The 17,581-nt window shown below is 33.4% G+C and overlaps 1 protein-coding gene across 2 annotated transcripts in view; it reads left to right on the top strand.

Annotated features, from left to right (window-relative positions):
- The window catches only part of LOC109788853 (biotin--protein ligase 2), a 31,908-nt gene extending 21,166 nt beyond the window's left edge, over positions 1-10,742 (top strand). The window contains exon 4 of one of the 2 annotated variants that reach the window (XM_083066023.1): positions 10,440-10,742. In XM_083066023.1, the coding sequence (XP_082922149.1) occupies positions 10,440-10,615 (176 nt within the window). In that variant the 3' untranslated portion in view covers positions 10,616-10,742. Of the gene's footprint in view, positions 1-5,859; positions 5,946-10,439 lie in introns of those variants that run through there. The other variant, XM_083066021.1, reaches the window with a different exon arrangement.
- Positions 10,743-17,581: the final 6,839 nt, after the last annotated feature.

Genomic DNA, 17,581 nt, shown 5'->3' with positions numbered 1-17,581 from the left:
AAAACGGCCCGTTCTCCATCCAGAACGGCCCATACTCCCTTCAAAACGCCCCGTACTCCATCCAGAATGGCCCGTACTCCATCCAAAACGGCCTGTTCTCAACTATGATTTACAAGTCAATTTAATAGTTTGAAACGGCCCGTTCCAGATTGGGAACGACCCGTTTTTGGCTACTAAATCACCCATATTGGGCTTTCGGACCTTCTAAAATAACTTACTACGTTACAGAACACATCAAGTGTCTAATTTTTAGATTTTAAAACAAAAGCCCATATTTTTCTAGAATGATCATCAACAAAAGTGATAAAATAAGTGTAACCATTAAGGGTTTTAGCATCCATAGTGCAAGCATTAGTGTGAACTAAATCCAATATATGTATCCTTTTACATGGAGGATAAGTGTGGAAAGAAATTCTATGTTGTTTACCAACACAACAAGTGATGGAAAACTTGTTGGAGAATCTGGATTGATGTGAATCCTCTTCAAGTTCCTCCCTAGATCTTTAGCTCCTTGATTCTTCTTAAGCTTCTCTAAGGTCTCCAATGGAGGAAGAGACCTTAGAACCACCACGTTTTGGTGGGGAACTCTCTCAAGAGACGCCACTCCTTGGTGAAGAGATAAGTCTCTTCAATTCTCACCACACTCTTCTATGGAAGGGATAAGAGAATTGGATGAATATCAAAGAGGTTAAAGACTTTTGGAAGAGAGAATTTTCGTTCAAATTCTGATCTCACTCAAATATCATCCAAAAGTGTTTTACAATGAAGGAAAAACAAAAATATAGGAGTAGGAAGCTTGGAGAGCAAGCTAGCCTTAACCATGGTTCACTAGGAACCATGGTAAGGTCTAGCTAACCATCCATGGTCTAGAGGCTTGGAGAGCAAGCTACTCACTTAGCTTGCTTGGTAAGCAAGCTAAGGAAAAGCTTGTGCTTCAAGCTTCTAAGCTTGAGTGTGAACAAGCAATGTGAACACAAATCAAGGTGGGCGGCTCATGGACTTTATTTTACTCCAACCGGTTTTGAAAAAATGTTGATTTGGTTTAGTTAGGTTCATCCAATGTGAATGAAACCTAGCTAAATCAAATCTATGAAAAATTAGGAGTAAAATGAGTCTAATATGTAAAATTTTGCCTAGGCCCATCTCTAGGCCCAATTGCTAGTAACACTCTCTAGCTTGCTAATGCCACTCCCAATCCTACTACTAGAAAAATAAGGAAAGAGTGTATTTCTAGATTAGGTTAAATGGTGTCAAAGTGTCCAAGTAACCTACCCTAGAAACAATATACAATAGCTAATAAAAGGAAATAAAGTGCCTCACAAATACAAAGGAAAAAATACACCTATACAAGTATCTATTATATACAAGGTACAAGAAATCAAACTATACAATGTATGTACAATAGAGACTATGAGACTAAAAAGAGGAATCATACTCAATACTCATATTGAGCATAGGTCTAAGAAGCACCTCCTCTCTAGAAGCTTCCTCTAGCCTCCTAACCATGGATCTAGTTAAAGGCCCAATGGTCTTCAAGTGTGAGCCTCCTTGGATCAACCTTTACCCTTCTTGGTCTTACCTCTTCCAAAGGGATCCTTGGGGATTAGGTTTCCATCATACCCTCCCCCTTCGAAAGAATTGTCCTCAAATCCCGTGGTCCTTCCATAAGGATAACATCACCTACAAAAATAAGAAATAAAGTTTTAGTAATGATATATGCATATAATACATGTGGAAAGTGCACCCTATGAGGAATCCGTTCTATAGTCCTAACAAGGGTTCTTAGACTAGGAAGGATGGGTTCTCTAAGTATAAGAATAGGATCCTCACTATAGTGTACTCTAAGTGTAAAACTAAATTCTATAAATGTTAAAATACTAAAACTAGAAGAAACTAGTGAAGTACTCCTATATACTAACATATCTTGCCTAAAGTACCCTATGTAGTAACCTAGGCTTCTACAAGAAAACAAAGTGAATATAATAAGGAAACTACCTAGACAGCCCTTGATCATATTAAATGTTAGATACATCATGGAAGAGGGTGTAAAGAGTTTGGAAAAGTCATAGAATCTAATTTGGTCTTGAAGGGAAGTAGTAAAGTTAAGTTCAAAGAAGTTTGAACTTCCCTTAAGATCAAAAATAGAAAATAAGACACCATGAGATGTATCTAATAAACAATATAAACCAAGGGTTGGGAGCTTTATTAGAACAACTAAAGTAAGAGAAGTCCTAAATAGACAATGGCTATCTACTTTGGGCACCACCAAAGTAGTAGCATAAGAAGTAGAACTAGGTGAAGTCCACTTCTTCTTCACAAGACTAAGAACTTGAGATCCTTTCTTTTCAAAAATATTTAGGTTGTGGATCTTAAGCTCTAAGTTTGTGGTAGCAGTAGAAAAAGAGTTAAAATCTTTGTGAAGAAGAAAAGTCTTTTTGCAATCATTTTGAATTAAAAATTGACTTTCCTTTATCAAAAGATTTTTGGAGGAGACACTATCCTCCTTACTCTTTTCCAAGAGTAGTGTCTTTTTTGTATTGAGAAGGTAAAGAGGTTGTTCAACTAGAAGACATTTTTTAATAGAATGTTCTATTAAAAATTGACTTCTAGGAACAACTTCCTTGGAGGAGACACTACCCTCCAACTCTAGAACTTTCTTTTTCTCCTCTTTTCTTTTTTTTGATTTCATAAAGACTTGATCCTCCAACACTTGTGAAGCTGAAAGAGGAGTCAAGGTGTGTTTCTTGCCTAGGTGGACTAGGCGAATTTTGTTTGTAACACCATCATGAATGGCCTTCCTATCATGTTTCCAAGGCCTTCCAAGTAAAATGTGGCTTGCAACCATTGGAATTATATAACATAAAATTTCATCTTTATATTTTCCAATAGAGAAAGGAACATTTACTTGATCCTTAACTTCTATAGGTCCATCCTCATTAAGCCATTGAAGTTTATAAGATTTAGGATGGGCTATAGTAGTTAGGTTAAGCTTATCAACCAACCTTTGGCTTACAAAGTTATTACAAGATCCACTATCAACAATGAGAGAACAAGTTTTCTTAAAAATTTTGCATCTAGAATGGAAAAGGTTCTCTCTTTGTGATTGATCATTGGGTTGGTTGGTAAGTAACCTTTGAGCAATGAATAGGTCACCTTCACATGGTGCTTCCTCACTAGAACTAAGACTAGCATCTTCTTCACCTGAGGATGATGAAGATGATGAAGTGTTTTCCTCACTTAGGATCTCATTGCCCCTAATGATCATGGTCTTTTTTGTTGGGCATTGGGAAGCTATGTGTCCCCTCCCTAAGCACTTAAAGCACTTAATGGAACTAGTTCTAGGTTCATCGGAAGGTTTTTCTTTTTCTTTTTCTTTTTCTAGTGGTCTATCCTTTGAATAAGAGGAGTAACCCTCCTTCTTGAAGTCCTTTTTAGGGTAGGGGGTAGTTTCTTTCCTAAAGCTAGGCTTTCTTCTAAGTTGTTTCTCTACCCTCACACAAAGTTGAACTAGTTCATTAAGGTCTCTATAGGGTAATAGTTCAACCTTGTCCCTAATTTCTAGGTTAAGACCACTTTGGAACCTAGCAAAGGTGGTTCTCTCTTCTTCCCTAATTCCAGCCCTTAGCATAAGCAACTCCATTTTTTGCCTATATTCCTCCACACTAAGGTTCCTTTGTTGGAGTCTTTGGAACTTGTCCACTAACTCCCTCTCAAAATAAGGAGGAATGTGCCTTCTCCTTAAGGAACTTCTAAGCTCATTCCAATATTGAATTGGAGGCTCATGATGAGTTCTTCTTTCCCTTTCAAGGGAAGTCCACCGATACATGACATACCCTTGAAAGCTTAGGGTAGCCATGGGAACCTTTCTCTCTTCACTCACATTGTGGCAAGTGAAGAGTTGTTCAACCTTCATCTCCCAATCTAAGTAATCATCAACATTATCTTTTCCATGGAAGGGAGGAAGGTCAAACCTAGGTTCTCTAGAAGTTGTTTCATGCCTAGGCCTATGATGCTTAGGGGGTCTTTGATAGTAGCCATCATCATGGTGACTACTATGAAACCCTTCACTTGTAGATGAGTGAGTGTGTGATTGATGGCTTTTGGGCCGAGATGACCCATCATCATGTGTATGTCTATGGGACCTAGAAGGCCCCTCTCCATCATGTCTTTTGGGCCTAGAAGGCCCATGACCCTCATTGCCATGGGGTTTGCTTAGTCTCACCCCCCACCACAAGTTTATTCAACAACTCTCTTATTGTCTCATTATTTTTTTCATTTTCTATGTCTTTTTTTCTAATATATTCCCTAAGTTCTCTAAGTTCATTTTTAGTACTTCTATGACTCTTAGGAGAATGATGACCATGCACACTACTTTCATGAGAATGATGACTCATTTTTGCAAGGGAAAGGTTTTCACAAATCTTAAAAAAATTAGCAAAGTGAGTGATAAAGATTTTCACAAAAGATTTTCTCTTTTTGGTGCAATACTAAGTACTTGGAGGTCTAAGTATACAAGTTGCACTATCAAGGGAGGTGAGCTACAAGGAGTCACTTAATAACCAAGCCTTTTCAAGTGGAAGTTACTAAACCCCCTTATACCTTTCTTACAAAACAAATTTTTCACACAAGCAAGTCAAGTAGTTGTGTGTGTGTGCACGCAACCCCTAGTAGGCAAAGGAAGCCTTCTAAACGAACTTAGAAGTTAAACAAGTAAAAGGAAAGCAAGTAAAGCATATACTAGTCGTAGGGTCCTAGGGTGGAAGTCCAAGTGACACTTGAAGCCTTTTGGGACACTTCCACAAGTTCTAAACGTAGTGTGAAAGCTAGTAAAACTAGGCGTGTCCTAGTGGAAGCCCAAATGGCACTTAAAGCCTTTGGGGACCCTTCCACAAGTACTAAACGCGTCTAAGAAGCTTTATTTAATACTATTTAGGAAGTGGTGGGACTTAAACAATTTCCCCAAACAACCACTCCTAAATGTAGGTTTGTTTTAACAAGAGTAAACTAAACAAGTTAACCCAAGGTAGGGTTAAGGAGTTACAAGACAATGGAAACAACACAAATCAAAACTTCTTGAAGAATCTCCACCAAGGGCGGTTAGGGAAAAGCTTGGAACAGCCTTGGAGCCAAGATGAATGACCAACTTGAAGGTGGAAAATGGCTCTCCACAAATCCGTCTCTAAGGTTTCCAAATCCGTCACCAATTTCTTCAATTCCGTCACTAAGTTACTTCCAAATCCGTCTCTAACTTTGACCTAAAAATCGAAACAATTCTTGGCTGCAAAAAGAACAAACAAGTGAGCCTTTCAAAGGTGTTTCACTCAAGTTATTTGTACCTCAATCTCCTTCAAGTGTAGACCCCTTTGAGATTATCCAATATGTCTCAATTAGTCTTTCCTTCCAAGTGTAATGGCTTGAAAAGTATTATGTCTCACCAAGGCTTAACAACCAATCAAGAGAGAGTAGAGGCCAAGAAATGAAAACTGGAAAGCACAATTTAGAAGAGGCTACACTCTTGTAGGAATTAATGTGACAAAACAAAGAGAGCCAAGAAGACACAAAGCAACAATTAAAGGCTAATTTCAAAAGCTAGCACACAAAAGATTAGTCCTAGGAATGACACTAGAATGGATTACAAAAACCAAAACAAAATTTGTGCAATTGTTTTGAGTGTTTCAAAGTCTTTTTCCAACCACTGGACTGCAAGCAAACCTCAAGAAAAATCACACAAAATTTCAAGCCCAAGTGCTACTAAAAATGTTTTGTTTCCACTTTGCTTTTTCTAGGTTTTCTCTTTTGTTTTCTTTTCCTTTTCTTATATTTTTGTCTCTTTTCTTTCTTTCTTTTCTTTGAATACAGAGAGTAAGCACTTAAAACAGAGGCCAAACAATTAATAAAGAGGTTTCCAAGTGGTGGAGAAAAGAAGAGCAAGAAGTGTAAGAAATGTAAGTGTACTAGTCAAAATTTTCAACCACAAAATGTCACTAGTTTTGGTACTAGTTTGTTCTTATCTTTTGTACACTTTGATTTTCGTTTTCAATACACTTCTAACTCTGTTTTCTTTTTTTAAAACAAGCACAAGACACACAAGGAATTGCTGGTCACAAATTGCTAAGAAACAAATAGCAATTGAAGTTCACAAAAATTGACTCTAGAACATGTTAGGTCTAACAACATGCATTGGAATCATTTTATGAGCACTCTAAGAATTATTAATGTCCAACCCGCAATGACACCATATATGAACAGAGATTAACACATTTAGATTCAAAAATGAAAAGGCACAACAAAGATTTAATGACAAGTAAAACAACTACACATGACTCTAAGACAAAACTTGAAGATTAAGAAATGAAAAATGCTTGTATTCTTGTTTCTTTTTTGGAGTTTCTTTTTAGTCCGAAATTAAAAGGAGTCCAATGGAAGATAAAAGCATTCCTAAAACATTTAAAAAGACATAAAAAGAATATCTAAGGCACACACAAAGATTGATTCACAAGAATTTAGAACATGAACCAAAAACAAGCAAGACAAAGTGAGTGTGTTCTATAGATTTATAGATGTGACACAAGAACCACTCAAGGCACACAAACACAAGAAAATAAAAGGAAATACATGGAGGAACAGTATAGACACATTTTTATATGTTTTTGGACAAACAAGAATGAAGGACAAAAGCTCAAGAACGAATTTACCAAGGAGACCTAGCTTTTGATACCAAATGATGGAAAACTTGTTGGAGAATCTTGATTGATGTGAATCCTCTTCAAGTTCCTCCCTAGATCTTTAGCTCCTTGATTCTTCTTAAGCTTCTCTAAGGTCTCCAATGGAGGAAGAGACCTTAGAACCACCACGGTTTGGTGGGGAACTCTCTCAAGAGATGCCACTACATGGTGAAGAGATAAGTTTCTTCAATTCTCACCACACTCTTCTATGGAAGGGATAAGAGAATTGGATGAATATCAAAAAGGTTAAAGACTTTTGGAAGAGAGAATTTTCGTGCAAATTCTGATCTCACTCAAAAATATCATCCAAAAGTGTTTTACAATAAAGGAAAAACAAAAATATAGGAGTAGGAAGCTTGGAGAGCAAGCTAGCCTTAACCATGGTTCACTAGGAACCATGGTAAGGTCTAGCTAACCATCCATGGTCTAGAGGCTTGGAGAGCAAGCTACTCACTTAGATTGCTTGGTAAGCAAGCTAAGGAGAAGCTTGTGCTTCAAGCTTCTAAGCTTGAGGGTGAACAAGCAATGTGAACACAAATCAAGGTGGGTGGCTCATGGACTTTATTTTACTCCAACCGGTTTTGAAAAAATGTTGATTTGGTTTAGTTAGGTTCATCCAATGTGAATGAAACCTAGCTAAATCAAATCTATGAAAAATTAGGAGTAAAATGAGTTTAATATGTAAAATTTTGCCTAGACCCATCTCTAGGCCCAATTGCTAGTAACACTCTCTAGCTTGCTAATGCCACTCCCAATCCTACTACTAGAAAAATAAGGAAAGAGTGTATTTCTAGATTAGGTTAAATGGTGTCAAAGTGTCCAAGTAACCTACCCTAGAAACAATATACAATAGCTAATAAAAGGAAATAAAGTGCCTCACAAATACAAAAGCAAAAATACACCTATACAAGTATCTACTATATACAAAGTACAAGAAATCAAACTATACAATGTATGTACAATAGAGACTATGAGACTAAAAAGAGGAATCATACTCAATACTCATATTGAGCATAGGTCTAAGAAGCACCTCCTCTCTAGAAGCCTCCTCTAGCCTCCTAACCATGGACCTAGTTAAAGGCCCAATGGTCTTCAAGTGTGAGCCTCCTTGGATCAACCTTCACCTTCTTGGTCTTACCTATTCCAAATTCTCCAACCAGATTTCTTTGATGCTAGCAACCTTGCTTACCCCTTGATTTCCCATCTTCACTTGCCCAAAATCCTTGGAAGTGTAGGATGTAAAGTACTAATGATGTGGTGTAACATGAAATGAGGCACAAGATATTAATAAACCATTCATACCCCTAAAATGCAAGATTAATATAATTATCATCATAAACAATGACAACTTCACCATCAGATATATCTATAGTAGTGTCTTTGTCTTCTCTTTTGACATTGTCTTTACCCTTTGATTTATCTCACTTAAGGAACCTACGCTCTTTCATCACGTGTCCCATTTTATTGCAATGGAAACACTTAACGTCTTTCCTTGTGCTTGACCTTCCTCTTGACTTGCTACTATCATTATATCTATGAGAATTTCTTTGATGGCTCTTACCCTTTGATTCCACAATCAAAGCTTCATTATGAGTTGAAGAACTAACCATTACTTGTCCCTTTCTCCCAGTTTCTTCATTTGGTAGTCTATCTTTGACTATATTAAAAGTTAGTTTCCCATTAGGAGCAGAGTTACTCAGAGGTACCACTAATGTCTCCTAACTATTTGGCAATGAGCTAAGCAACAACAATGGCAATAACTCATCATCTAACACAATCTCCATAGTATTCAACTGATTCACCAAATTCTGAAAATTGCTTAAATGCTCTACCATCAAAGAACCATCCTTATATTTCAAGTTTACTAACTTTTGAATAAGAAATACCTTGTTCTGTGCATTTTAGACTTAAGCAACTCACTCAATTTCTTCCATAAGTTGAAAGCATTAGTCTCACTTGACACATAATGATAGATGCTTTGATCTATCCATTGTTTGATCATGCCAATGGTCTTCCTATTGGTCTTTTTCCAATCTTCTTCAGATTTATCAGTTGGTTTGGTGTCATTAGCCTTAATGGAGTCATATATACAAGTCTTTAGAAAATAACAAATCTTCCATTTGAGACTTCCGAACTAAGTAATTGGTGGAATTTAATTTAATCATTGTTCCAGTGACATCGCATTCACCCATCTTTAGAGAAGAAAGTAAAGCCCCCAACCAAAACTTTGATACTGATTGTTGAGAAAGATAACAAATTATATCAATTAACCAGAAGTAAGCTGGATCTTCTTTTCCCCTATATAAATAATAGAAGCAACAAGATAATTTTAGCAGGATATAGACAAAATAGAAATTAACAGACACAAAATTTTAAAGTGGGAAAACCTTCAATGTGAGGTAAAAACTCATAGAACCTAGTCCAATAAAAACACCCCAGTAATAATTAATGGGTACATCATAAGTGCTTTTGGAACTGTTAGGGATCAGTAGAAATAACTCTTCACCAATATGGTGGATAACAATACAAGAAAACTTTCAAATGAGTATTTAACCAAACAATAAAAAGAGTCAAAATACACTAAAATTGATACAAAATACTTCTTCTCCAAGTTGGTTGTTTAACTTTTGAAGTAGATATATCATAACTTGTTAAGTTTGATCATATTTTTGTTGTAATCTTTCCTACCCATAGAAAACCTAAATTATCATATAATTGATTTTTTTATTTAAAAAAAGCTCACCTTTATTATAATAAATGATAAACCAGATTCTATGCACTTTAATATAATAAATGTTAAAAATAAAAAAAATTTAATAAAATATGTCCAAAAAAAAACTTTCGTCAAATCTTAAATAATATATCAAACCAGTGAATCCAAGACCTTATGGTAGTAGTTTTTAAAAAATAAAAATTAATAATAATTATCATTATATATATGAAGAGCAAACATAAAGATTAAAAAAAAAAAAAGATATAAGTAGGACCAATATATAAATTGGAGGGTGTAAAATACAAGATTTATATATATATATATATATATATATATATATATATATATATATATATATTTATATTTAGCAGGAGATATTTGTCGTCCATAGTTTTGCTACCTAATTTGAATAAAGTTGTCTTCAATAAAAGATATACGTGGTTCGTGCTAAAAAAAATTATGAGACTTAAGGATGAGAGTTTGAGATATATATATATATAAACACTAAATTTAATCATCTCTCACTGATAAAAAAAAATCCTAAACTATCATATAATTAAAAAAAATACTTTGACTTTTATTATAATAATTAATAAATACAAAATATGGTAAAATCATATTCTTTACACTTTCATATAATAAATTTCTCACATTAATTAGAATATATATACACACAAAACAGCTAAAAACTCCTCAGACATTCACCGTTTTAAATTCTTTAGCAAAATTCTGCTTTGGTGATCAGGGACGATATCATGGCAAAACAAATGCATGTCTTGATTTTTTTCATCATTCTCGTTTTTGCTGGTAAGTTTCTCTTTGTGGGTGTGTCAGTAGTAATATTGGTATAAAAAAAAATTATATATTAACATTTTTTTAAGAACGCACACACATATATATATATATATATATATATATATATATATATATATATATATATATATATATATTACATATTTAAATACAATAACATTTTGTTTTGACATTGTTTGCAATTGTAGAAGAGATATCAGTTCAGGCTGCAACAGAAGAATGCATTCCCAAGAGTGAAAAATTCGTAGGTCCATGCTCTACTGACCTAATCTGCGTTCAAATTTGCAACACTCAAGGTTTTAAAGAGGGAAAATGCAATAAGCCAGACCTTCATTGTATTTGCACTAATTCATGCCTCAAGTAGGAGGCTTCAGCCATGGAATAATTAAAGACATTGAATTCTTTTTTTTAAGGCTTAATATTGAATCATCTTTGATTGTTTTAATCTTAAGTTTACAAAAAAAAAAAAAAAATCAAAATAGGAATTCTCTCTCTCTCTCTCTTATTAAACATGCGTTTTTCGTTAAAAAATATACCGATAAATGAATATATACAAAATCCAGTTAATTTCATAACCAACGAATGTTGAATATAATGGTCAAAATTATTCTCTCATGCAACATGATAAATCAAAATAGGAATTCTCTCTCACACACATATCTGCATTTGGTATCCGACAATATTCGATGATAATGTTCTTAAAAAATCTTAAATTAATTAGTTAGATTTTGAAAATAATTAGATGCTTTTATTTAATTATAAGCGTTTTTTTAATTAAATAAATGTTGAAAAATTATTTGTATAATAGGTATTAGAAAAATGTTTTATATTATTGATTATATAAGTTATTCTCACTACTAGAAAAATGTCATTTTCTTGCGAATTTTCCTGTAAAAAAATATTTGTAGAAATTTTTTGCGAATTTATTTGCAAATAATTTATAGATATTTCTTAAAAATTTTGCTACAATTTTAATAATCATAGAAATTTTTTTCCATGGTAAAAATTTGCAGAAAATATTGTAAGAATTTTATTTTGTCTCTTGCAGATTTTCTTGCAAAAATAAATTCACAAGTAATGTTTACTAAATGGTAGAAAAAAAATTGCAGGTAATTTTTCCTGCAAATTTTAATATGCAGGAAAAATAAAAAAAAAATATTTAAATTTATAAGTTTAATATTTTAAAAAACTTCAAGTCCCACATCGATTAAAAATAAAGCAATTAAAGAGTATATAAGTTGGGGCAACACTTACCTTACAAGTTGATTTGTATGGTTGAGTGTTAGGTTTATAATCTACAATCTTAGAATTTAAAAGATTATGTATCACATGTTGGAGGCATGGAAACAAATGCTTCGAATGAATTCATTGTGAGCATTTAAAAGTTGAAAAATTATTAATAGAATTTATAGTAATCTTTTTAATTTTTTTCGTAAAAAATATTCTTGCAAAAAAATTTGCAAGAAATTTTCCTGCGAATTTTCCTGAAAATGTTTTTTTGCAGGAAATTTTTTTTTACAGGAAACCTTGCTGCAAATTTTTTAACGAAGTTATTACCTATAGATAAAATTTCGCAGAAAAATTTGCAAGAACAACGTTTTCTGTGAATTTTTATGAAAAATTCGCAAGAAAAGTCGCATGTAATAAGAGAAATTCTAGTAGTGTCTTTTGTTTAAATATGAGGGAAGAGATATATAACTAGAGTTAAAAGAGTTAGTTGAGAGAGTTAAAGGGGTTGAGAGTTATTCCATTTTTTTTTATAAAAAGAACTAGCAATTACATTTGGGGTTACGTCTAGGCTTCTCACCTTTCTCACCCATTTTTAATTGAAGAACGCAAAGTGGAGAATGTAGTTGCAATAGGAGCAAACTTTCATCCTTCAACAAGTGTTCACAAAGGTAAGGAAGAGTGAGAGTTTTTTGATTTGGGAGTCAATTAATTTGTTGGGTTAGCGAAATACAATCCCTTTCTTCTTGCATATCTAATTCTTGGGAAAATTCATGGTTTTGATTTGTGTGATGAGAATTTGTGCTTTATATGATTTGCATGGAATTTGCAAATGATCTTTGTATTAAATATGAGACGAATTGTGTTGTGGATGATTTGGATTATTTGTGAATCTATGAGTGTCCAAAGAAACCCTTGAATTACATAGGAGAGTAAAGATTAATAAAATTGATGATAAGTTGTAAATAGTGGGTAAACCCTTAGATGTACAAGTGGGAAAGTGTGATAATATTTTCATGGACTTTGTGGTTAGATTACCTCGAATCACAAAAAACTTAAACTCTATTTGGATAATAGAGAATAAACGGATGAGGTTTGCCCATTTTATTCCAATCAATATTAAGTATCCTATAGACTGGCAAAATTGTAGATAAGGGAGATTATTAGGTTGTATGAGGTTCTATCTAGCATAGTTTCTAATAAAGAACCTAGATTCCATGACACCTTTCTACCCCAAATAATTTAATAACAAAATAAATAATTTAATAACAAAAATTTCATAAAATAATAATGAATTTCTTCTTTTCAAAACTTTGTAAAAGAGTTCACAAAATTTTATCCCTAACTTTATTAAAGGAAGAAAGACATAGTAGATAATATATAAATTAAAATCAGACACAACTACCTATTTGAACAAAACTCTCAATAAGGAAATATATTAAAATAGAGATTTCACAAATATAAATAACTACCAAGACTAAACTATGGCTTGATGTTACATTAATCAAAGCAAAACTCCCTTTAGACCTCTCTTTCATCAAACACATCCTCTTGTACCCATTTTATTCCTACAAGTGGCATTCAACCCAAACATATAAACATTGGGAGTGAGTACATCTTATCCACACATAACATATATAAGACATAAAGGTAGACACACATATTTATTACATCAATAACGTCTAACACATATAATCATTCTTCCATACATCAATAGTTATACATCAATTTAAGGTGAGATGAAACTCTAATTTTTTTTTTACACATTCCAATTAAATTATTGTTTATATGCAATTTTTATTTTGATATATTTTCATTTTAAACATTATGACTCGAAATTCTTTTACTTGTTGCATTCGTAGTATAAGAATCTTGTGTTTGGATTTCTTATGTAGCTTCTTTGTGCGGATTCTCTATTTACATCGCCTCCCCCCCTTTTTTTTTCAGAGTGAATATTTCCTTAAATGAAAGATATTTCATCCATTTTTAGATCGTCATTTTCTAACTGCTCATCACAACATTATTCGTCTTTGTAGCTTTGAGCATGATTGTCTTTACCTTCTTTGCTCCTTCATCTTCCATCAGCTCTTGTTCATGCACTCTAAGAGTTCCTAGAAGCTTTTCAACAGGGAGACTCTTGAGGTCCTTGCGCTCTTAGTTTAGTCACTTGTGGTCAATGTTATTATAGCAAACTACGAAGAATTTTTTCAATATTATCATAAGGCAATATAAGTTTTGCCTAGTGATCGAAGGTTGTTGAAGACAATTTGAAATTTTCCAACCATGTTTCTTCTTCTTGCATCTTAGCTCAAATTATCTTACCTACATATTTATCTTTTGAATCTTTTACCTATGAAGTTCCCTTATAGGCAAGAACAAAGGTATCTTGCATATTCTTAACACTATTCATAGTTTCATACTATGTACTTGTTGATGTTTGGTCCAATTAGTAAGCCCCATTATGGAAGAATGCTCCTTATGGACATGTAACTTTTATATTGGACACGTTGCTAAAGTCATCCAAATGGGCTGCTTTGTAACTAATTTTTTTTAAGTCAATTAGTCCGTTAGTGTTTTCTGTGTAGTGAAGTGGTTGCATTCACATGTATGGATGGCAAAATAGGTTGTGACTCGCTGGCCGGGCCCATCATTTCAACCTACCAACCCACTAAAATCATCCCGCCAAACATGGCAACCTGTAGGGCCAAATGGCAGGCTGGCCCGCTACAACCCGCCAACCTGCATAAGTAATTGAGCTTCAGTTGTTTGTATAAGTAATGGACTTGTTTTGTGGACTATCAAAAAATTTAGATTATTAGTAATTTGTAAGTTTATAATTTGATTTTAATTTCGGTGTAAGTGGACTAATTTCTATTTGATTTTGTTCTAAGTTTGTCATTTTCTTTTGTTGAACATATATTATGTACAATATGTATGCATTTTTAATTTCATATGGTTATATTTATTTATTTGTAGTAGTTTTTTTTATTTGAACATAAAATATATTTTTTTTCCATTTTTTTTGCAATTTTTTTTGTGGTATGCAAGCTGGCCCGCCAGCCCGTCCTTAGACGGGGCGGGCCAGCGTTTTCAACCCGTTTTTCATCAGCGGGCCGGTCTAGCCCAGCCTATTTTTGGTGGGCCATTGGCGGGCTAGGCCGTAACGGGCCAGGCTGGCCCGTTTTGCCACCCCTATTCACATGGATGTAGGCTAGTTCTTAGTTGAACCACGTAATTCCTTTGTGTTTTACTCTTCTTGTTCTTCTTAAATTCTTGCGTTCTTGTTCTCCTTATTTTCTACACTATCAGATAAATTTGTTTCTAGGTTCCTGGTGAATTTGTTCGTTTTTTTGATAGTCTTCATCACAACAAACTAGTGCGATGAGTGTGGAGTGAAATCAAACATATGTTCAAGCTTGAGAAATTCATTGGAAGAAATGACTTTAGGCTATGGAGGTTGAAGATGCGAGCTCTTCTTGTTCAATAATGTAACACTCCATTTTTTTTTATAAAATATAATATGAGTATTTTATTAATAATTTTGATATTTTTATTTTATTAATAAGGGTTGCTAAATATTTTTTTAATTATTTAATATATTTTATAAGATAATTTAAGGTATTTTATTTAAATATTTCATTTTAATTGATTGAGGGGAAATAAATTTTTAATTATAGTTAATTTTTTTTAACTATGGGGTTAAAGGTAGGTTAAGGTTTTAAATTGAAGGGTTTCTAGTCAGTTTTTATGTTCCCTTACTTTTCACATGTGTTCGCGTTTCAGAACTCGGAGAACATGAGTAGGAAGGAAAACACTCTGAAATTGTCCAACCGCCGTCTAAAGCTTATCTAGGTAAGGGGGAGTGAGAAACATTGCTCTGGGTATGAGTTTGTATGTTGGATAGTGAGATTGATCCCAATCCTGTGTGTTGTATGCTTGTGTATGAGGGGTTTCCTCTAATGCTTCTGTTTTGCTCCATGTTCTTCTTACTCATAATTAATGACATGAATCGTTTGAATGCATGATTAATTTTATCTTTAGGATGGTAATTGTATGATTTGAGGTCCCTGTGAGTTCCCATGATAAACCCTAAGGGAACTTGATGTGATTTTGAGTAAATACATTGGTTGTATGTGTAAATTGGATAATATTGACTGATTAATTGCTCGCTATCGAACATGTTTACCAATTCAATTGGGTGTTTTGAAGAATTCATGCATGATTCATAATTCTATATTTTTTGTTGTGTGTTGTAACATCTCGATTTTTTTTACATAGTTAATTTTTATTATTTTTATAGAGCTTATTTTCTTATAGTTATTTTTATTAATTAAGGGGATTTTATAGAATATTTTATAGATTTTTTTTTAATAATTCATAGATTTTCCTTTCAATTGTATTTGGTTAACCATTGTATTTAGGCCATTAGAATAGGAATTTAAGAAGAATAAGTATTAGGCATACATCATAGAATTCGAATTACATTTAGGAGTAATTAGAGTTGCATTTGAGTCACATGTTTTGTGCCAAAGGTGGCTGCACATGTGATCATCCAAATGAACCCTAAATTACTCTTAAATGTAATTAAGGATTCTAGAAGGTGGGGGTTGCACATGGCTACACATGTGGGACGTCCAAATTTGAATTCAAACTTGAATTTGAATTCAAATTTGGCGCCACTTTGGAGCACATGGTGGTGGTGCCACTTTCCTCGAACAATTTCCTATAAATTCTTGTTTCTCTCATTGTGTAAACACTTTGAATGCTTAATGAGATTTCTGAAAATTTTCAACCAAGTCTCTCTCTCAAAGTCACCTAAAAAGCCTAGTCTTAGCCTTAGGAAAATCACTTCTTCTAAGCCTTGTCCGTGGGCTTTCTCTTGATTCTATAGCTAGGATACTTCCTTCTTAGCTTAGGGAAACTGTCTCATTCTCTTCTCAATTCATCCATCATTCCGTATTCATTGATCAAGGAAGAATATCCAAGCTATCAGAGGAGGAAAGGGAAGATCAAGCTTCACTTCACCTACCTACTTCCTTCATCACCAAGAGCAAAGTTTGACATATCACTTGATAGTGGTAGAGGTCCTCCTTCTTTAGAATACACGGCCAATCATGTCATTTGATTGGAAGTTTGCTACCTATGCATAGGCATACTCCAAAATTTGCTCAACTTTATATCTAGGACACAAAAAATGAGATTGACAATAGTCTTGAAGCACTAAGGTGACTAACTCCAATTGAGGTCATAAGTTTAATCATAATCAATAAATTTTTGGCATTATCAATCTAAATCTTATTATTTCTTTAAAATTTTTACATATATTTGTATACAGGTATGAAAGTAATCTTGATTGAAAATTATGATGAGATTAAAGACCATGCTTGATGGGCATAATATTTTTGCTAAATCCTTTAGAATGGCAAAGGAAAGATTAATGCTACAACGACTTGAGATTTGAGATTAAAACTAATTTCAGATAGGGCTACTAATGGGGGAGTATATAACTTACCGGTTATTTCTGAAGTGGTTGCTTTAATTGTTGGTGATGTTGACACCCCATTTAATAGAGATATTATACTTGAGACACAAAGTGGTAAATTAAAAAGAATCAATGAGTTGCATGCAAACTATTTGGGGTTGCGATATCCACTTTTATTTCCTTATAGTGAAGATGGATATAGACATGATGTGCAAAACAACCAAATCTATGGCTCTCAAGAAATAGAGTTACCATTAGAGAGTTCTTTTGTTTTAGATTACAAACTAGAAAAGATGAAGCACAAACATTGTTAAGGTCAAGACAACTTTTTCAACAATTTATAGTTGATGGGTACACCATGATGGAGTCTGAAAGACTATTTTATATCAAGACTTGTAACACCCTAGTTTTCAAAATGGTTATTATTACTATTATTATTATTATTATGTGGTATTTGGTCATAAATTGGTGGTTATATTTTACTTCAATTGTAGATAATTTACACTCCATTTATGCTTAGAAAGATATGTATATTGTTGGGCTTAATTAGATAGTTGTAAACTTTCTTTTCAATAAAATCGTTTTCGCTGGGCTGACTGGCAAACCTCGGTGTTTAGGGCA

Source organism: Cajanus cajan, chromosome 10, assembly GCF_000230855.2.
Source record: "Cajanus cajan strain Asha chromosome 10, NIPB_CcT2T_4, whole genome shotgun sequence".
NCBI classification, from domain to species: domain Eukaryota; kingdom Viridiplantae; phylum Streptophyta; class Magnoliopsida; order Fabales; family Fabaceae; genus Cajanus; species Cajanus cajan.
The sequence above is the reverse complement of the archived record's forward strand: the minus strand, read 5'-3'. Positions and strand labels throughout refer to the sequence as shown.